This window comes from Gasterosteus aculeatus, chromosome 10 (assembly GCF_964276395.1).
Source record: "Gasterosteus aculeatus chromosome 10, fGasAcu3.hap1.1, whole genome shotgun sequence".
Classification (NCBI taxonomy): Eukaryota; Metazoa; Chordata; class Actinopteri; order Perciformes; family Gasterosteidae; genus Gasterosteus; species Gasterosteus aculeatus.
Window position 1 is genome coordinate 4,741,923 of NC_135697.1, and position 20,250 is coordinate 4,762,172.

The 20,250-nt window shown below is 44.6% G+C and overlaps 2 protein-coding genes across 2 annotated transcripts in view; one reads left to right on the plus strand and one right to left on the minus strand.

Annotated features, from left to right (window-relative positions):
• Window positions 1–976: 976 nt before the first annotated feature.
• On the plus strand, window positions 977–4,645 carry trhrb (thyrotropin-releasing hormone receptor b). Its single transcript, XM_040189091.2, has 2 exons — window positions 977–2,066; window positions 2,869–4,645. Exons 1-2 carry the CDS (start codon window positions 1,266–1,268, stop codon window positions 3,292–3,294), a joined length of 1,227 nt encoding a protein of 408 aa, XP_040045025.2. The 5' UTR covers window positions 977–1,265; the 3' UTR covers window positions 3,295–4,645.
• Window positions 4,646–10,490: 5,845 nt separating this feature from the next.
• Window positions 10,491–20,250, minus strand: part of nudcd1 (NudC domain containing 1) — a 63,540-nt gene continuing 53,780 nt past the window's right edge. Inside the window, exons 9-10 of the mRNA XM_040187775.2 lie at window positions 13,136–13,295; window positions 10,491–11,029 (exon numbers count right to left, since the gene is read on the minus strand). Coding sequence (XP_040043709.2) covers window positions 10,740–11,029; window positions 13,136–13,295 — 450 coding nt within the window. The 3' untranslated portion in view covers window positions 10,491–10,739. The remainder of the gene's footprint in view (window positions 11,030–13,135; window positions 13,296–20,250) is intronic.

The window sequence follows — 20,250 nt, forward strand, 5'->3', positions numbered from 1 at the left end:
CAAAGTGCCTTTAGTGCCAAGGAGGACTCAACTTTTGTAGCGGTAACTAAATATGTTAAGATTTGATCACAATAAAATATAAAACCAAATATTCTTCTTTAGATCTAAACTCTCTTCTTTATGTTAACAAATCTTTACTATTACTGAGGGCTGATGTATTTTAATACTTCTCAGTATTTTCACATTATTCTAGTTTTGTTTTAGGCTCCACATGCTTGCATTTGACAGAATTTTCTTCAATATGATGAACATGTGTATAAAGGGTCATTTATTATAAAGACTTTTTAGTCTGATCAAAATCTCCATGATCTTAATTGCAACTGGAAAGGGGAACATTTTCATAAAACATTTATAGTGATGATTTATAGACACTTTATAGAAACTGGTCTGCATTTTCCACCTTGACAGATGCCAAGTATCATCTCTGGAAATATTCCAAGGAACAATCAGGACTTTCACTACACTATTCAGGATGGAACGACACCTCTTAACTTATATATACTGATAATAATGCAATCTCGTAAAAGTGTGAACATTCCAACCTCTTCCAAAATAAGAGCACCCACTTTAGAAATGAGAAACGTCCTATAGCTTCACCTAAAGAGATGCATCCGTTGACTTTTTCTAAGGAGACTGCCGATCATTTCATAATTCTGCCTCTGTTTGTAAATGGAACTGGCAGCCTGTTGAGCATCAGGTCTCCACTGAAGAAGGAATTAAGAGTCGCGGCTACACGTTGAAACTATCTGAATAATCATCAGTAGCGCTGATCTCTGCAGCCTTCTGTGAGTATTGAAATAATCCCATCGGTACACAAATAATCAAATACGTTGGTCCATTGTGGCGTTTGGGCAGCTTATGTTTGATGGGGTGGGGACAATAAACACGTAATGGTGGGCTTATCCCCTCGGATGCGTAATTGGAGCTCGTGCCAAGAGCAAGGATTCAAAACCAACTGGCCATCTGCGCAACGGGCGGAGTTTGTTCCGACAGGATCCCCGCGACGCGTCGCCCAGTTCACAGTTTTACGCACAACGCGGACGCGCGGAACACATCAGAGTCCGAGCGGCTCTTGGTCTCGTTATGTTGCTTCCACTTGGGGTGCAGCTGTGAGCGTTCTCTTTTCGCCCTTCTTCTTTTCGTACCGGTTTACTGCCCCCCCCCCCCCCTCCTCGGACCTACGGCGTTGACTCATCTTTCGGCTTCTCCTCCGCCGCGCGTAAAACCCGACTTCGGCGCACCACGGGGACTTTTCGGGACTCAAGATGGAAAACTTTACAGCGGCCGCTCCGGAGCTGAACGGAACCCTTGGTCGGTGGACGGACTACAGCCTCCAGTACAAAGTGATAAGCAGTGTAATGCTTCTGGTGATCTGCGCGGCAGGCATCGTCGGCAACGTGATGGTGGTGCTGGTGGTGCTCACGACCAAGCACATGAGGACTCCGACCAACTGCTACCTGGTGAGTCTGGCGGTGGCCGATCTGATGGTGCTGAGCGCGGCCGGTCTGCCGACCATCACCGACAGCATCTTCGGCTCGTGGGTGTTCGGCCACTACGGCTGCCTCGGCATCACCTACTTCCAGTACCTCGGGATCAACGCGTCCTCGTGCTCCATCACCGCGTTCACCATAGAGAGGTACATCGCCATCTGTCACCCGATCAAAGCGCAGTTCCTGTGCACGCTGTCCCGGGCCAAGAAGATCATTCTGGTCGTGTGGGCGTTCACGTCCCTGTACTGCCTGATGTGGTTCTACCTGTCGGACATCCAGCAGCTGGTGTACGACAACGTCACCATCGTCGCGTGCGGGTACAAGGTTCCCCGGAAGTTCTACATGCCGATTTACTTTTTTGACTTCGGCGTCTTCTTCGTGGTGCCGCTGCTGGTCTCCGCGGTCCTGTACGGACTCATCGGCCGGATTCTCTTCCTCAACCCGCTGCCCTCTGACCCCAAGGACAAGAGGAAGAAGAAGAAGAAGAAGAACGAGCCGAGCAACGGCGCCAACGACACGAGGAACAGCTGCAGGAACTCGCGCCACTCCAGCTCCACGGCGACCTCGCGCCGCCAGGTGGGTGCCACGTGCCTCTGTCTTCAAACAAGGGAATCAAAGCCGAGTACAAATGTGTGGACCTTGTATTTTACTTAAAAACGAAGGTTTAAAAATATATATGAAGATCATCATTGAATAAATACTGTATGCATGTGCATCCCCGATACTGCATCTCTTAAACAACAACAATGTAATGTTCAAAAGTGTAAAACCGAATGGTGACCGTCACCACCCGGCTGTTGTTCCTGCTTAAAAAATGGCTCAAATAAGCTAAATGGAGACCAACATGACGATGGTTCGAGTTTGGTTTCATTGAGAATGCCAATGAGAGAGCAAAATGTTTCACGTATCGTTAAATGCTATGAAGCGTAAAGCCTCAGAGCCAGCAGGGCTCAAGCAACGTGTGACTGTACTCTGAATATCGGTTCATTGCTATCAAGCAGAGGTATGAAAGCATCTCAGAGTACAAAGGCTAATAAGCACGCTTAAATACTGACACGATCAAGAGAGTTAAATTATATATTGTATATTGAATCATAACACTTGGGTGAACTCGCGCTTTAAGTGAGATTACGATCGACTGGCTCAGAAGGTGGAGTGGCGTCCCAGCTCCTCCGTTCCATGTCGCAGAGACACCTGACGTTAAATTGCTCCTGAAGGCGACGCCACCGGTGTGTGAAAGACGGCTGATAGATGAAAGATGAGTGAAGTCTAGAAAGAAGTTAGCTTCTTCCTTCGTGTTAAGGCCTCGACAGACTGGACTCCTGCAGGTGTTTTGCTGCAAGCATCCGTTCTCATGTCATTCCTTGTTGGACATCAGGTGACCAAGATGCTGGCCGTGGTGGTGATCCTGTTCGCCGTGCTCTGGATGCCGTACCGCACTCTGGTGGTGGTCAACTCCTTCCTGGACCGCGCCTACCTGGACAGCTGGTTCCTGCTCTTCTGCCGCGTGTGCGTCTACCTCAACAGCGCCGTCAACCCGGTCATCTACAACGCCATGTCGCAGAAGTTCCGCGCCGCCTTCCGCAAGATATGCCGCTGCAGGAGGAAAGGCTGCGACAAGCCCGCCGCCTACAGCGCGGCCCTCACCTACAGCGCGGCCAAGGACACGTCGATGGTGGAGAGCGCCGACCCCTTCACCACCGAGCTGGAGGAGCTCACCGTCACGGACGAGCTGCTGTCCGACCAGAAGACGATGTTCCCAGACACCTGTGCGTACGAGAAGGTGGACTTCAGCGACGCGTGAGGTCCATTGCAACCCACGTTTCAGAATTAAGGAGTTTGAAAATGTGGTGCGATGGTTTCCGCGAAGCGGGAATAGTGTTTGCCGAGTTCTTGCTGACCTTTGCAAAGCCGAGCGACTTTGGATGGATGTGTCAACACGAGAGGCTCTACGAGGGCCGAGAAGGATTCCGGACGTTGTAAAGCGGCTAACGCCAACAGATAAGCTCGGTTATGGCGCAGCTGTTATCTCACCTCGGACCTGACTTTGTGATAAACTGCGCGCGGTTCAACAAAGACAGAAACACCGTGTATCCGGATACACGGCTTTGTCGCCACAATCAGACTGGACACTAAAAGAATTACACCAACGAGTGCGGCTCGGGGGCTCAGAATTCATTCCTCACCTTCTGATTCCCCGTTTTCCAGGAGTGGAATTCGGTGCGGGTCGGCTTTGTACAGACTTTGGGGATTTTAGGCTGAGAAAAAAACGGTTATTTTTCACACCGAAGGGTAACTTTAATAAAGTGTTTGCCACCCGTCTCCCGCTTAAGGTTTTCAGGGCAGACAGCCTATAAAAGGTGAGTCATGCCTAAACCTTCACAGCAGGCTCTGTTTTCATTACAAAGGCCTCGAGGCACCACGTGAGAACCAAGACGGACTTTGTGGCGCGGGTTTGTGTCTTTGCAGAGATCTCCTGATGGGTTCATTGTGTGCTCGCTGACGGACGGGGAGGCGGAAGAACATTTCAATTCTAACAGGCTCAGAATGAGGTTTATTGTGTTGTTTTAGCTCCCACAGCATCTACCTGTTTAGTTATACTTATTAATGGGTTTTTCGTTTGTGAGCGAGTTGAGAAAAGGGAACATTTCAGAGATGTTAGAAATGTTTATGAACTTGACACATATTAATACAGAATTTGTTAGAACGTATAAACTCGTAAATTAGACGAAATGATAACTGTTTGAGCAGCTCGGTGCTTATGAACCTCAATGTATTACAATGTGAAAGACTGTATATAGACAGAGACTTAGTGTAACATAAAGGACATGGATGTATTTCAGCTGCAGCTCTAGTGCGACAGTTTCTGCTTAGTGATTGTACCAATACTGTAAACGCCTTGAGTATCAGTAGATTCATGCACTTGTGTGTTTGTTGTATTTAAAGTGGTATTTATTAATCTGTATATTTTTAATGCCACCCTGGATTTTGTTATTGTCCTTTAAAACATTATAAATGGGATTTTGTGCTGAACAATTTGGAAGCTGCTGCCTTGGACTTCATTATTTAATCCTGTGAGTATGTTTGATTGTTGTCCAGGAAAAAGTAACTTGTACATTTTATCTTCATGTTCAATAAAAAAGTTGTTCCTGAAATTGGAGTGGAGGATTTTTTTCAATTATTTTTTGGGGTACAGAAGTGCATATTTAGGGGGCCTGAATCTCTCTCTCGCATTAGAAATAAAACTGATCATATATCCAAATGTTTTTTGAAAGAATATCCACTGAGTCTTCTGCCCATAACATCTCACTAACCGCCCACCCTCCGCAGGACCAGGGTCTCAGTCGAAATACAGGAGGGTGAAGAATTAAAAAAAATGTATTTCTTTTGTCTAACTTAAGGGTAAAAGTGATTAAACGTGTGCACAGTGAGGTGCCCTTTTTTGAATAATTTATTTGAACCCTAAATCCTAAAGGAGAGAAATAACGCGCGTCTTTCTCTTTCAGATAAAAATTTCTATGCGCCGCTACAGTATTCTCCACTTCTCAGTGCAAAGAACAAAGTCTCCACTGCTCGTGGGCCCCCGGGCAGCCAAAATCACATTCTAAGCCTCGTTGTGCTCGCAGCTCTGCGCCACGAGCACAACCCGCTGTTTTGTCAGATAAGCTTCGATAAGCTCAGGGTGCTTTTCTAAAGTCGCTTGAATTGTTTTTAGGGGCAAGTCCACATTGACTTAGATGTCTAACCTCGCAAAACTTTAAACCCTGTTTAGTAAAAGCGTTTAGAGGGCCAATAGAGAGGGAGGGGGGCAAAACAGAGCAAATATTAGACTTTGTCCTGTCTCCAACACAAAGATAAATAATATGTCAGTGGTGGGTTGACGGATTATTGCAGTGCCACCTAATTGCCGACCCCCTTAACCCCCCCAGCACAAAAAAATAATGAATGCTGCTTCAAATGATACCAAATGGAATGTTTCTCCAGAGATACTGAAGAGATGAGAAATGCAGAGGTTAGTTGAGTCTTCAAAACGCCACCTGCATCGCCACGAGTGCCGTCAACCAACAAGAAACTAAAGCGCCTCCGGTTTGCCAAACGTGAGAAGCCCCTCACGGCCACTGGGAAGCATGGTAGCGGATCTTTGACGATTTGGGTCTGTTTTTCTTCCAAACCAACAAACAAACAGCCTCGTCCAGGAAGCTTAAAATGGGCTGTGGTTGGACCACAAAGCGGGACAATGATCCTCAGCACCTGAAAATCGAAAACACAGAATAAAGGTTTTGCCCTCCCAGTCCCCCGACATGAACCCTGTAGAAGATGTCTGGGATGCACTGAAGAGGAGAATTTTTCATATTCATATTTTTAGTTGACGGACGGCTCCAAATCTGACTGTTTGGCACGTAAATGTCTCAAACTGCTGCTTCCATACATCCCTTTAAATCAGACATCGCAGTACGGCTCATTTGCATTCAAATGGAAACCCTGCCCACATTTAATAGAATACACACTGCACTCACCAATAAATGCAAATTCTGTCGCCATATCTACCGAGCGTAATCAAATGTAAACTCAGCCTGGGAGCAGCTTCAGTTAATTGCTAATTTACAGCCGTCGCCAGGGCGAACCTTCCACAGAGGGATTTCAAAAAGGCTTCATACAAGTTCTCCGGAGCGAGTGTAAATAATGTCTCTGATGCACAGCAGATACTACGCAGGAATCATTACACAAACTGCAGATTAACACTCTGAATTGTGCCCATTTATGACAAGCTGTGGCAGGTTCATCTGACGCTAAGATATATCTGGACAAAATCTAAAGCCAGTATCAAAATGGACAAAGATGGAAACTGATGGAGGGAGAGTGAAGTTGAAAGAAGTACAGTACCAAAGGTGGGAATAAAAAAAGAAAATGAGGGAGGGGTGAGCAGAGGAATAAGGATTAATTCAGATGAAGGCGTAGAGGTTTCTAGCCCACTAACTGTGAAATAAAAGTGTTTCAGCACAACGAAAGAGGGATGTTCTGTAATGACGTTATGACACCCCGGACAGAGACAGCAACAAAGAAAAAGGAGGAGGCGGGGGGGTAATTACAGCTCCACCACGACAGCTTTTATGAATAATTACACTGGGAAGTAAAAGGCAACGAGCCTTTTGAAGAGGAGTCTACAAAACCCAACAAAGACATCGACTGGGATTCATGATGCTTTCTATACTTCAAGGAGGAGTAAGTATTCTGTGTTGTTTAATTAGTTGTAAAAATGTAAAATCAATCAATCCCACTACCAAGAGTTGTGTGTCATACGCTGGATGTACTGCGCTGTTATCCGGTCATATAACACACACGGTGTGACACGTCATGAGTTTCCATGAAAGTCCAAAACACATTCGCTCTGCTCGCTGCTGCCAAAAATACTCAACACAGCCTCAGGTTCGTATTCATCCACAGATGAAAATAGTCCATGTTCCCGGGACACATTAGGGAAACCCGGTGTTTGGAGCAGCAGAACGTTTTAGTAGTTTTCAAGGCTTTTTTAGAAATTTAGAATATCACCAGCGTTATTACTCCAAAGCGGCTATAATCAATATTTTTAACAACAATGAATTAAAAGACAATTTGTAATGTGACTGCCTGCTGAACATACACCCCCCTCCAGCTTAAAGTAGGGGTTTGATATTTTGATGAATATATTTATGAGTATTACCCCTTGTTTTTTCAGTCCTTGTTACACCTACTACTAAGCTAAAGCTATTAGCTAAGCTAACATTAAGCCTCCATACACCAAAGAAGAGCTTGAACCCGTTGTTAAACGTTGTTACATACATGACACACACCGTGTGTGCGTTTGCAGTCAAGTATGGACGTTGTGTAATAACCGTTAAACGATGTATTATTCGGGTAAAAGACAAACATTGGCAACATAAACCAGTGACAATCAGCCCGTCTTCTCTGCCTTGTTTCCAGATGTTGACCTTTCCACCGGCGCCGCAGCGCTCACGACCTCGCGGGTACGACATCCGTAACACCTAATTACTCTGCCTCCGTGTGGCGAGGATCTCTATTCATTACACCAGAATGTGCAATCAACTCGATAAGGGTTCGTCTCCGTGGAGAAATGTGCGCGTTTGTTTACTTTAATCGCTTAATCGTTTAAAAAAAAAAAAAGGTGCCATTTACACATGCAAAGGAAAGCGGTTTCATCCTGAGGAGGTGCGTTTTAATCACAGACCATCTTCCAATCTTCTGTTTGCCGAGGCCCCGGGACACCGGGCGGGACAGCAGGGGAAACATCCGACCGGGCCGCGTTGGGGGACGCTCGGGACTGTCAGACCCTGCTCGAGGTTCTCTAACGGCGAAACAGTGGTGCCCTGCGTCCACAGTGGCATAAGAAAATTAAAAAAATAAACGTTTGTTGTAGTAACTTGGCTTTAAAAACTGGCACACCTGGACAGATGCTGATCAGAAGCATAAAATAAAAGATGATCTCATGGTTTATTTTGGGAACGCATCAATCAATCAGTCATACAGCGACTCAGGGTGATTTGCTGATGCAGAGAATCAATCTGATAACATCTGTATCACGCTGTATATAATGGCGTTATCTGGCATCTTGAATCAACGGATTCCTGCAACCAGAACTAGAGCGTTCAGGTTTCTGGTTACGATTATCGGCTGGCTCCAAAAAAACTGTTATTTAGCGTTTTTTAGTACAAACCTTTTAGACCTGGGTATTGGAATTATACTGTGGTGACTCCCCACCAGCTCTATATAATCTAATCACTGAAATAATGAATTACAACTGGATCAATACAAGGTGCTGGAGGAGAAGCTCATCATGAGATTTGCTGGTAGGAATTTGTTAAAGATAAGAATTTGAGGTATGAGGCCTGTGAGCCCTGCTGGAGGGAGGCCTGGTCGTACCTTTTTTAATCCATAGAAAATAATACATTTAACAAATATTAAACGTTTCTTCTGGTTTTAAGCGATGGTTTCAAATGCATTTGAATATTTAAACACATTAAAGAGACGACAACAGCCGTCATTTTATGTTTTTTTTAATTATAGTTGTATTGTTGTCAAGAAGTACAAAAATACCAGTTGCCTCCATGGTAACGGGTAAGAATGACACAAATCTAAATTAAGCTATTTAACTCAGCTTGTGAGGCATCTCGCATGTCCCTCACAACCAGAACCGGGCCGCGGTGCGAATCCTGGGCCGCGCCCCCTGGACCAGCAGGGAGCCATGGCAACCGGGTCCTTGCTTTCAAAATGTACCTATATAGCGGCTATTGTTACGCCTGCTACGGCTCATTCTCTGCACAGATAACGTTTCTCCCTCACTGTGTCACTGCCAACATACCGCCTGTGCTTCAGAAAATAAACGCGCTGGAATCTGCTCGGCAGTCTGCTCCATGCGTTATTCTCTGCAATGGGTTTTAATATAAGCAACAAGTGGGATGCGTCTCATTTTAGTGAACTAATAAACACAACTGAATAAATTCAACTCAATCAACCTTTTAAAGTTGCAGTTTTCTTGCAATGTTCCTTATTGACGACCATTTACGCCGTAGCTGTAGTGTCGTGTTCTGTGTTAAAAGGACAATTAGAATACGCTGCCGTCGTCCCAGGGAAGATGACTTTAGTTTTGAGGAAGATCAGGTGTCCTGAGCGGGCAGCCGGTGACCCACCGAGGCACCGAAATGGATTTGAGACAAAAGGCCTGGCTGTGAATATTACAAAACACCACCACAGTCAGATGGCCTGATGCACTTGTTCTGCGCGTCCGAGTAAAGACGCGGGCCGTCTTTACTCCGTCCTCGGAGACGCAGGCCGTCTTTACTCCGTCCTCGGAGACGCCAGCGGCTCTGACAGGCCGCCTTCGAGTAATCAAGGGATGCTGGTGCCGCTGGTGAAAACAAGCACCGCAGTCTAATTCAATCGCGCCGCAATAATTAAATCAAAACAAAGTAAAACGATTTTTTGTTGAGCCAAACAATGAGAGACAGAGAAGAAAAGGGTGATTACATACAGCTTGGGGTGGGAGGGGGTGGTAGGGGGAGGGGGGGGGGGGGATCCGGGACACGAATGGCGGGTCGTCTTTAGAAAATTGCTTTGTAAAGCCCAACAGCCTTTGACTGGGATTCACACTGATCCTCGGCTCTCCGGCTCCTGGCTTCCCCTTCACACAACACTGGCAATTTAAAGCTGGATCAATAAATAAATCGGACGGGGCAGTTCTGCCATTTATGGGGGATGTGCAGGTTTTAACCAGACAGCAAACAGAGGCTTTTGCTTCTTATTGCCTCCAGTCCCACACAGATATGGATCTGCTTCTCGCTCTGCCGTGTTTAAGCCGCCTGCCTTCTCAGATCTAATCCCGCTCGTCCCCCGTGTCTGCTGTCTTGTGTCCCTCCAGTTTTTTTTCCAGGGTTGCTAGGTTACATATTTGTTTGAAAAGCGGAAATGGACCGACTTCTTTGCCGTCAGTTTTCAAGTTCATTAGTGTTTCACTTGGATCTTTTTCCATATATTCGATTGAGTAGATGAGCGGGTTCCATTTCTTAAAATGGAAATTTTAAAAAAATGACACTGATGGACAAGAGCAGTAGGGGCTTGAAAATATGAGAGTTCTTCCATCATCTCTTTGAAAAAGGCACACGTATATTAGTTTGATATCACAGAGCATGAACACATTCCACGCCGCCTACAGAGTGAGCAAATGCCAGGAACCGTTTCCACCAGAAAGAAAGCGTATCAGTGATGGGATGTGGGATGTGATGGGAGACGGGTGCACCGCGTTGTATGGAAATGAATGCTTTGCTTCCTTCATATTTTCACAGGGCGCCCTTCTCCCCGCTGACCCTCCTACTAAATACTACAGCCAGCTTATGACTTACACGTCGCTTCGATAAGGTGGGGAGCGTTAACGGGGCACCACGTACAATATGTGACAATTACATTCAAGCGTTCAAAGAAATGACACGGCTTTTTAATAATAATCACTTTCTTACTATGGAAACGTTCAGCTCTGGTTTATTAGTATAATTTCTTTGGAACATGATTCTTCACTTTTTGACAGACGTCTTGTTGAAGGTGAAACAAACAAAAAATTCAGTAAAGACAGGTCAAATGTAAACGACAATAAACAAAAAAAAAAGTAAAAATCTTCCATTTGGAATGATGGAGCTCTGAGGGGGAGGTGGGAGGGGAGGGCAACGAGATGAACATCTAAGACTCACAATCTAATCACATCTAATTATTATTGACCTTCAGAACAAAGAGGCGCCCGGAGGTCAGGACGTACAGCCTCTCGTTGGTTGCTCTGAAGCCCAGGATCGGCTCATCCGAGTCCAAGCTGGCCACCTGTTGCTTGGCGACCTGTCCCACCTGACGGCCCTGCTTCCGGTTGAAGAGCACCGTCTCCACCGCCGCCGGCTGCCGGTAGATGAAGGCCCGGCGGAGACACTCGCCCAGCGAGGCGTAGGAGAAGTTCGGGGCGCAGGTGGCAAACTTTTTGTCCCGCTTGGACGCCTGGACGTAGCCTGTGTAAGACAGGACGGGGACATCAGAGACGTGCTCACACGGGGACACACAATAATGTGGCTCCATGAGGGCAGCTGGGGATAAAGACTGTTATTCATGTATTTGCTGGAATCCAGGTTGAGTAATTGTTTTTAGAGAAAAAATTCAATTAAAACGCTGCTAAATATAATAAATATCAAACGTCAAACAACACATAAGAGTCTTCAGGTGTCCATCAGTCACATACCTACCGTCTCTGGCTGGTTTCTGCAGCAAAGACGTCTCCTGAATTAATTCCCTCCAGGGCAAGAAAGGAAATAAGTCGCGTCTCTAGTGGATCAAACCGGGCTCACAAAATACTTTCAGGGATGACTGACGCAGAAAGGGAGATTTTAAAAGTGTAACTAATGAATTTTACCAGCGTGGCAACTATGAGGCTGAAAAGAATGTAAAAATTCCAAAATATTACCCAGAACAAGTGATCTTTTTTACAGAGGCATCCAGTTATTTCCCTGTGTGTACACATGCCCACGAGGGGATTAAAGATTGCTCGTGTATTACTTTACTAACAGGAACAGCTGCTGCTGTGGCTCAGGGACTGTCGGAGGTCCCGTCAGTGACGCTGCCACCTAGAACCCGCCGGTCTGGCGACTGAAGTTGGAATGTAACTGGATGAAGCTTCCAGTAACAAACCAACTTCCGTAACCTGTGGGGCCGCCGCCCACACGGGGCAGACGATTGGGTGTTTTCGTCTGCATAGTTCTGCAGTACTGAAAACAGAACAGGATGGGGGGCTTTGGTTTGATGGAGGTCTCCGTCGTTAGTGGAAAACAAATGATCTCTCGCTCCTAAAATCTGATTAGCTGCTTCCTGTGTGATGAGACCAATACTGCACAAGCAATAGCAAACCAGTGATTACAATGTGTGACCTTTTCTCTTAAAACACATTCATCAACTTAAATACATTACCTCGCATACACACACTTTCATTAGTTTCAACAGAGGAGACCATGTGTTTTCTATATATTATATAAACTTGGGGGATCCACTAAATGCTGATTCAATTTCAGCACCTCAACAAGCCAGATCTGGATGTTCAAAGTGCATGTTTACCCCTCATGTGTCTCTGAGCACCGAGGCTCCATCTGCATCCTCAAACTGGGTGGATTCCAAATAGAGAACAGCAGGTCGGACACTCAAAAAGACAAATGAGGATGTCGTGCCTGTCAAAGCCGGAAAAGATTGAAATGAACCTGTTCCAGGTGCTGTGGTGTAGCAGAGATGGGCGGGTTGATTAAGGAAATGAAGACGGCGATTGAAAGAGACGCGTCTCCCGAGACGATGGCCTGAATATTTGATTTGAGATTGAGTTAAAATTGCAGCACTGGTCTAAGCGCAGCATTTAGTGTCTGGGCCAAGAGGCGCAATACAAACCAGGGCGCTTTTTATCATGCAGACCTCGTTGAGAGGTTTACACGCAGAGCAGAAGTGAGGTCGTTTAATGATCCCTTTTCCATAAATTTCTCTTTGTGTCCTTGAAGGCAACGAGCAGCGTCAGCAAACTCACTGTTGCGGCTTGACGCGGTTTTATTGCCGCAATTTAAGGTGTTCTGTCATCAACGCACTGCAGCATCATAACGGAAGACAAAGTTAATTGGCGTGAGAATGAATAATTCAACTCGGGTTTTCATGGCTCTTCAGAAATTGAAATGAACGTAGACCTCCAATGAGCATGTCTGTCTGTCTGTCTTTGAACCAAAAACCAGGAAATGTAACATTAGATATACATGAATTTAAACAAATTGGCACCTATTCTGCCTGCCACACGTAGTCCAGATGCTTTATTGATCGTTCACCGTTAATCGTGGTGACATTCGTTGGAATCGTGTACGGAGCTCGGCCACTCATTTTGGGATGTTCTGCGCCAAGCGGCCGCCGCGAATGTGAGGAGTAAATATCTCACAGTTCGCCGCGTTGTGAGAAATTCAGAGTGACTCATTACATCCGAAGCGAGCCAGTTCGTGTGACCTCACACGTCACGTTGGCACCTCCTGAATCACCCGTTGGGTCTAAAACGATGCCACATACGTCTGTGGGCCGGTTCGTTTCCCAGTTGAAGCTCTTACCCAAAGCGTTGAAGGTGGCGACGTGCTCCCACATGTCACTGGGTTGGTCGGGACGAGGCCGCCACACCAGAGCGTCCACGTCGTGTCTCAGGCAGAAGTAAGGCATTTCAGAGGGGTTGACGTCCACCGTGAAGAGGTACTGGTGGCTGCCAAGGTTCACCTGGACACACGGGCGGGATCAGCAGATCAGTGACATCATCGATGCTCTTATGTGACCTGTTGTGTGGGCCCTTTATTTTTGTTTCCTTCCTCTTTTATCCTTTCCTGTCTTTTCCTGTCTTTGTTTCCTTCCCCCCTTCTCTCTACTACCTTTTATGCTTCCTTACATTCATTCCTTACTTCCTCTAACTTTGTAATGTTAAGTATTCTGCTGATGCTTGTAGATTGGTATATTAAAAAAAGCCCTGGCTAGATTCTCCACGCCTTTCTCCCAAGGTGGTAAACCGGACCATTAGATGGGAGGACAGTGGTGATGGTGTGAGGCAGATGTTGAAACTCATCACGGGTCATTACGGGTGAAAGAGTGTACTGAGTAGGTTGTGATTACAGCCATAAAAGTCCTCCATGTATTTGCCCAACATTCTCTCCGCTCTGATGGATCTGCTTGACGTAATTGCACGTGTGTGTGTGTGTGTGTGTGCGTGTGTGTGTGGTCAGAAGCGATTCCAGTTGGACTCTGATTGTTCTGGAGAGGAAATGACTCGCGCTGTGACATAATCGCCCCTCCACATCTGACGGCTCGCGCCGATCCCTCACTGGGAGTCAACCCACGTCCTGTGCAAAGTCCTCTCAGACTGGATACACACTCGCCAGGCATTGAACAGTCTGCGTAAACCAGCACACAGTTTGCTGGTTGATGGCTGCGTGCAGCGATAAGCCTTTCTAGAAGGCCTCCACTCCAAAAACTCTTGAACCGCTGGCGCTTTAGCGCGTGTACCAACAGCCCCCCCCACGAGAGATAAAAAGAACCACAAAAAGGAAAAGAATAAGTAGACTTTGGGCTTCCATCAGAACACGGTATCGTGTGCATTTCAGTGATTAGTTTCTCGTCTCTCTGCACTGGGAAACGCTAATGAAGTGGTGCAATCAGCTTATGTAAAACACAATGCAGAAACAGTCCCCCGTGGAGCACGGCTCCCACATGCAGAATTATTAATATTATACAAGATGACACGGATGTGGGTCTTGAAGTCTAGCTGAAATCCTCACCATCTAAATCCAGAGAATAAAAAGATGGTGAATTGGGTTTTATTTGTAAATAAAAAGAGAGACTCGATAGCAACAATCTCCCAGTCCAGTGATTCGGTGATCAAAAGACACAATTTGTTTGTGAATTAATCCTTGTTTTAGCTTCTCAAACCTGCATTTTAACTGTTAAAAAATAAGACGCCTGCCTATTTTTTCAGGTGACATTACAACCTTTTCAGACGTGTGGGTGGCAAATCCTCCCCCCGGATCCAAAGCTGAGACGCTGAATTTAAACCCAAACCCATAAAAGAGTCAATTACATTTTAAAACTAAATATTGTCTTTTACCACAAAACAAGTCAAACGCAGACGCACTGTGTCAGGTGAAGTCAATGTCTCTTTCCTCAGATGTCCTGTTGCTTGCTGGCGTTCACATTCTTAAAAAGAAAAGAAAACGCTGTCATGAAGCCTTTGTCTCATTATTTTAGAGTGAACCGTTTCCCAGCATCCCGTCCTTAAACAGAAGGGAAATCAGAAGAGTCGTACAAGTTGAACATAAGGGAACTTCTCCTCTGCTCGTATTTCTTTTACAAAGACATTTCTGAATGAGGAAGATTTCCCTGCTAGAAGTGGATCTAATTCTCAAATTCATGCCGATTCCGCTAAACTAAGATGTGCTGCTGTATGAAAACAAGAGCTGGACTGATTAGATTAAACTAAATTAGAAGTTAGGAACATAACGTTTTTATTAGTTTAAATGTTGTTGTGTGGGTTGCGTGAGTGGTACAGACTATATGAAGTACTACAGATGGACTCAGTACAGAGAAATACTAATGAGCAGTGAATCACCGCTCAGTCTGAAAAAAGCTTCTGGTGGATGTTCTTTTCATCAGAGGGTTTATAGGACTTGGTATTCGGAGTGCAGGAAGTGAGAGGGATGCACTAAATGAAAATGTATCTGTAAACAAAGGCCAGATGTCTGTAATAAACAGCCGAAATGCCACCGACCCGCCATCGTCACCACCATCGCTTCCGTCATGCTCCCGTTCGCCTGCTGCTCACTCGCCTTTACAGAATGAGCAAATATCATTCCGGCTGGTTTGGGATCATTAATACAACAAAGTAAACGACCCTCTCTCGCTCCCTCTCTCTAATCTGAGATTATTTCACAGCATCCCGCTGTGCTTCAGAGAATCCATCCAGCTCTGCTAAATGGCTCCTGGATTCACGTCCTGGTCGACTGTGTCGACGCCACGTGACGTTTTTAATCTGGACACGTAGGAATTATTAGCGAAAGCCCAACAGCGCGTCATCACTGCCGATTCAAAACCACAGCGGGCTTCCACAGAAACGGCACCAAAGAACACAACAGAAGAGGATATCAAAGTCTTATGTTTGATAATACGACCAAAGTTAATGACAAACCATACAAAAGAAGTCCATAGTTCACAAAAAATAACAAAGATTACTGCTGAGTTGTTAATGTGTTCATCACTTTAACGGTACAGCTGGTAATGGTGGAACTAATCCCAACCACCTAATGTATTTAATGATTGAGCTTTATTCAGCATTGTTTAAGATCATTTAGGTTTTGAATGAAATGTAAATCTGCAAAGTCCGACAGTTAAAGAGCAATCCTTCCCTCTGAGGTTTGCTGCGGCAGCAGAGGAAAGAAGCATTGAATGGAGATACTCAAGCAGAATGGGCTTCGACTTCCTTCACTTAAGCAGAGTACTTGTAGATACACTTAGTTCCATTTCACCTCTGCTGAAACAAGAGCACTAAATTGTGTGCAAGTGCATAACGTTCTCCTGCAATAATGTCATGTCAAGAAGGGGGCGTTTTCACAAAACAAGACTATGTCTGTATCGTTTGTACAATAAGTTGGGTGTGTGACGTGTCGGCTGAGAGAAGATGACCGCTCAGGATATGAAACCTGTGTGACGTGTGTGTCCGGTGTCCAGAAGGCCACTCGGCGTCTCATAAGGATTAGATGTATAAAGAACATGACGGTCCTTGGACAATGAGATCATTGTGCGTGCGCAAAACCGTCCTGTCTATCATACCTTATCCCAGTATATATATATATATATGTGGAGGCTGGAAGAGAAGACCTTTAATGTTTGCAAACATTAAATGTCCTGTCATTGATGATTTTACACCATGTTGAGTATTAATTTTTCCAACATAGACGTAGCATCTAGAGGAGAGAGAGGGTCCGACGTGCACCCGACCTGTGGGAAACACAGGCCATCCATTCAATACAGGACCCTGCAGAAGTATTCACCCCCCTTTTTCCCATTTTGTACTCTTACAAACTGGAATTCAAATAGACTTAAATATACTTTTTGCATAAGTGTTCAGCCCCCCGAGTCAATACTTGGTAGAACCCTCTTTCTCTTCAATTCCAGCTGTGAGTCTTTTGGTCTCTACCGGCTTTGCACATCTGGAGATGGAAATGTTCGTGAAAACAGACAGAAATATAAGTGCCATATATATGCAAAAGATTCTCAATTGTATTGAGGTCTGGGCCCTTTTAGAACATTAACGAGCTCTTAGTTGCTTCTCTGATTCATCTCCTCCTTGTGTGTTTTGTCAGTTTGGCTGGACGGCCTCCGGTTGGCAGGTTTGCAGTTGTGACGTATTCTTTCCCTTTTCTTTATGATGGATTTCATGTTGCTCCGTGAAACGTTCAAAGCTTGGGATATTTTTTATAGCAACGTTGCTTTGTAGATTACTAATTATAAGTGACTAGCAAATGTGACTAGTGAAGGAAATCAGTGGCACCAGATCTTTGTGAGGGGTTTTAAAGTAATGGGGGTGAATACATATGCACTCAGCACATTAAGTAATATTAAAATCCATGTAACCCTTTCCACAACTTCCACATGATGGACTATTTTGTGTTGGTGCATTACATGAAATCCTAATTAAATGAATTTGAATCTGTGGTTCTACCATGAGAAAATGTCTCTGAGTCTGAGGGGGGTGAATACTAACGCAAGGCGCCGTGGATGTCGGTCCGCGCCAAAGAGCTTATAAGACTTATAGAGTAGTTAAATAAAATGTGAATTTTATTTAACTACTTATAAGTAGTTAAATAAAATTCACATTTGCGACGCAAGATCATAAAACACCTTATTGCAGCTGCATTTTTGGCTATTCAACATAAAATATTTTCTATTATTTATCATTAAGACTCTCAAAGTTGTTATCAGTGATCAAAGGAAACTGCATTTTCAAAATGTCCTAAATCTTGTTTTTAAACAGAAGCGTTAAAGGCTGAGCTGGATGCAGTTCCCAGATGTACAGACACCATCCTTTGTGAAAAGTATTCGAGATATGCCGGCCGGAAATGACTCAGTCTAAGCACATAAAGAAAACTCAGTACTAAAGAGAGACACAATCTCAAGCTGAAAGGCTCTATATAAAAAAATAAAAAAAGGGAAAGGTCAGCGTATATCCGGGTGGGCAGGCAAGTGACTGAGGCATTAAGGCGGATACAATGAGGGAGGGAAGTGATGAATAGGAAAGGAAAAGCTCGCTCGATGAGACACAGATAAACACGGGCCAATATCCACACACCTGTATACACTCACATGTTCACACACACAGTGATGAGAAAAATACAGCTGTCCTTCAGAGAGGCTGATGGTACAGGTTTCATCACGATCCACCTTCAAGGCAGCAGCTCGCCTGGCTGCACTTTTTGTGCAAATGAAAAAAGAGGAACGGGGAGAGGGGCATCAGGGATGGACATACACTAAACATCCTGGAATGAATAGAGCTTTTTCAAACTGCCACAAAAGAGAAAAACATTTGCAGCGCGATTTGTATCTGCAACTGATCACTTGAACATAACCAGACCATTAACTGCACGGCTCCATTCGGGCCGGGTACAAGAAATGATGACGCCGTTACAAAGGCCGACCTGAATGCTTCCAAGCTTGGACTGTTGCCATGGCAACTGATATCAAAATCAAGATTTGAATGTGTGTGTGTGTATATATATATATATATATATATATATATATATATAAACACAAGTCCAGACCAGTCAAAAGAAAAACAGATTTTCTCATTAAATTCAATGGGAAAGTGTCCAAACTCCCCAAAATCCACAATAATATATGAAATAATGAAAAACAATTACACATTATGCACCAAAATAAATTATGAAGCAGTATTAGCTATTCCCAGAAGGATTGCTCTGTTTATTGAGCGTGTGTGTGTGTGTGTGTGTGTGTATGTGTGTACTATCCTGTGTGATCCTGAGATCAATAGACAGACTCAAAATAGTGTTTGTATTTGGTTATATACGATTGCAAAGACTAAAGTCTACTTATACATTTGTTTTGTAGGCCTCAATATGACCAAATGGACGACTGATACTTGTTCATTCTTAGAAAACATATTACAATTTATACGGCTAGTATTGACACACATGTTCATTAAAGGGAATCACATCTTCGTTGCAAAACTGAACAGTTATTGCATTGAGCAAACCTTCGTTACAACATGCAGGCCTTAAGTGCTACTCAATGATTGGCTCCATCCACACACACTTCCTGGTCGTGGATCAACTAGAAGAAATCCCCTTCTGTTCAACACAGACAGCTTATGTGACACTTGTTTGTCACCTTGGGACAACTGATGGAAGAGATGGACAATTTTGCCTCATATGAACGAAGGAGGTTCCAGAAAAGCTACCATCTTTCTCAGCACCTGCGGTCCTTCAGCAAAGCCCAATGCCTCAGACAAGTGGAGAAATAACAAATAATACAAGGCTTCACTGTGCAGCATTCCAGATGTACGTCTGCAAAGGTCCCTCAGTACAGCTCCTGCTGAAGGCTACTGCTGTCAAAAATAAATAGGCCTCTGTCAATTTGCCCTTCGAGGATATTTCCATTTTATTTATTCTGAAAAATCCCCCCCAAAAGTATTCAATCCAGACAATATCTGTTCTGTTATATACCTTTAAAATTCCTAACAGCCTCAGCAGTACTTGTGTTGTGTGTGTTGCAAGGTAGTTAGTGGTTGATCGATATCGGTTTCTAATGACCGCCCTGTGTATGTCAACGGCGCTGAGGAGCAGCAACATTTCTTAGTCCCTTGGAATCAGCATTAATAACATGGTCTGTGTTACTTAAAACCTTTCCTACTATCAGGCTGCTTTTGGCCTACGCTCTGAAAATGGCATACGCATGATAAAAAGTGTAATAACTAACTACTTATTATTTTCTGTCAGGATAAAGGGGAATGTGAGTGTTCTGCTGTGTAAAAGTTAGTTTAAATGTTGTATGTTGTTGGAGAAGAAATAAATCAATAGTCCGGCTCTGGTCGGCTGAACCGCACTTTTCAACCACTTTTTGGAATCGTCTGATCCAATCGCATCCCACTAACACTATGAGCAAGAGAGCGAAGCCACTCAGAAGCCAAAACGGGTGAAGTGTAAAATGACGGTCGAGAGTAACAATTGACTTAGACACCCACTAAACCAACGCTGAAGGCAATGAAATTTTCGGTAATGTTGCGTAGAACTGCCAGTGGATTTATCAAGTGGATTTAATTCATAATTGTGATGACAACGTCAGGGTGAGGGACATGTATGATTAATTTGCTTGTGATGCTTGTGGTTATTTTGCTCTGGCTTCAGCAAGGTTTGTCTGAGAGAAACGTTATGGATATCAGCCTATTCAGCGTCGTCTGGGATAAAGATTCGGTGCCTCGTTATGCCTCGGTAAAATGATCTGGACTCATTGGAGTTATGTTCGGAGCATTTTCAAACGGATTGTAATGCTTTGACCGGTGTGAAGCATTCATATATTTGTTTGTGATGAGTACACAATATTACTGTTGGAAGTTGGATTCCTTCACAGTTTTGTGACCTTCAGGGCGAACCTCGGGCACAACAGGCTTTAATGAAGC

Excerpts from the sequence above, each read along its gene's own strand:
- trhrb (XM_040189091.2), top strand. The coding sequence starts at position 1,266 with ATGGAAAACTTTACAGCGGCCGCTCCGGAGCTGAACGGAACCCTTGGT. Across the intron at positions 2,067-2,868 it reads CGGCGACCTCGCGCCGCCAG|GTGACCAAGATGCTGGCCGT; the intron begins GTGGGTGCCACG and ends GTTGGACATCAG.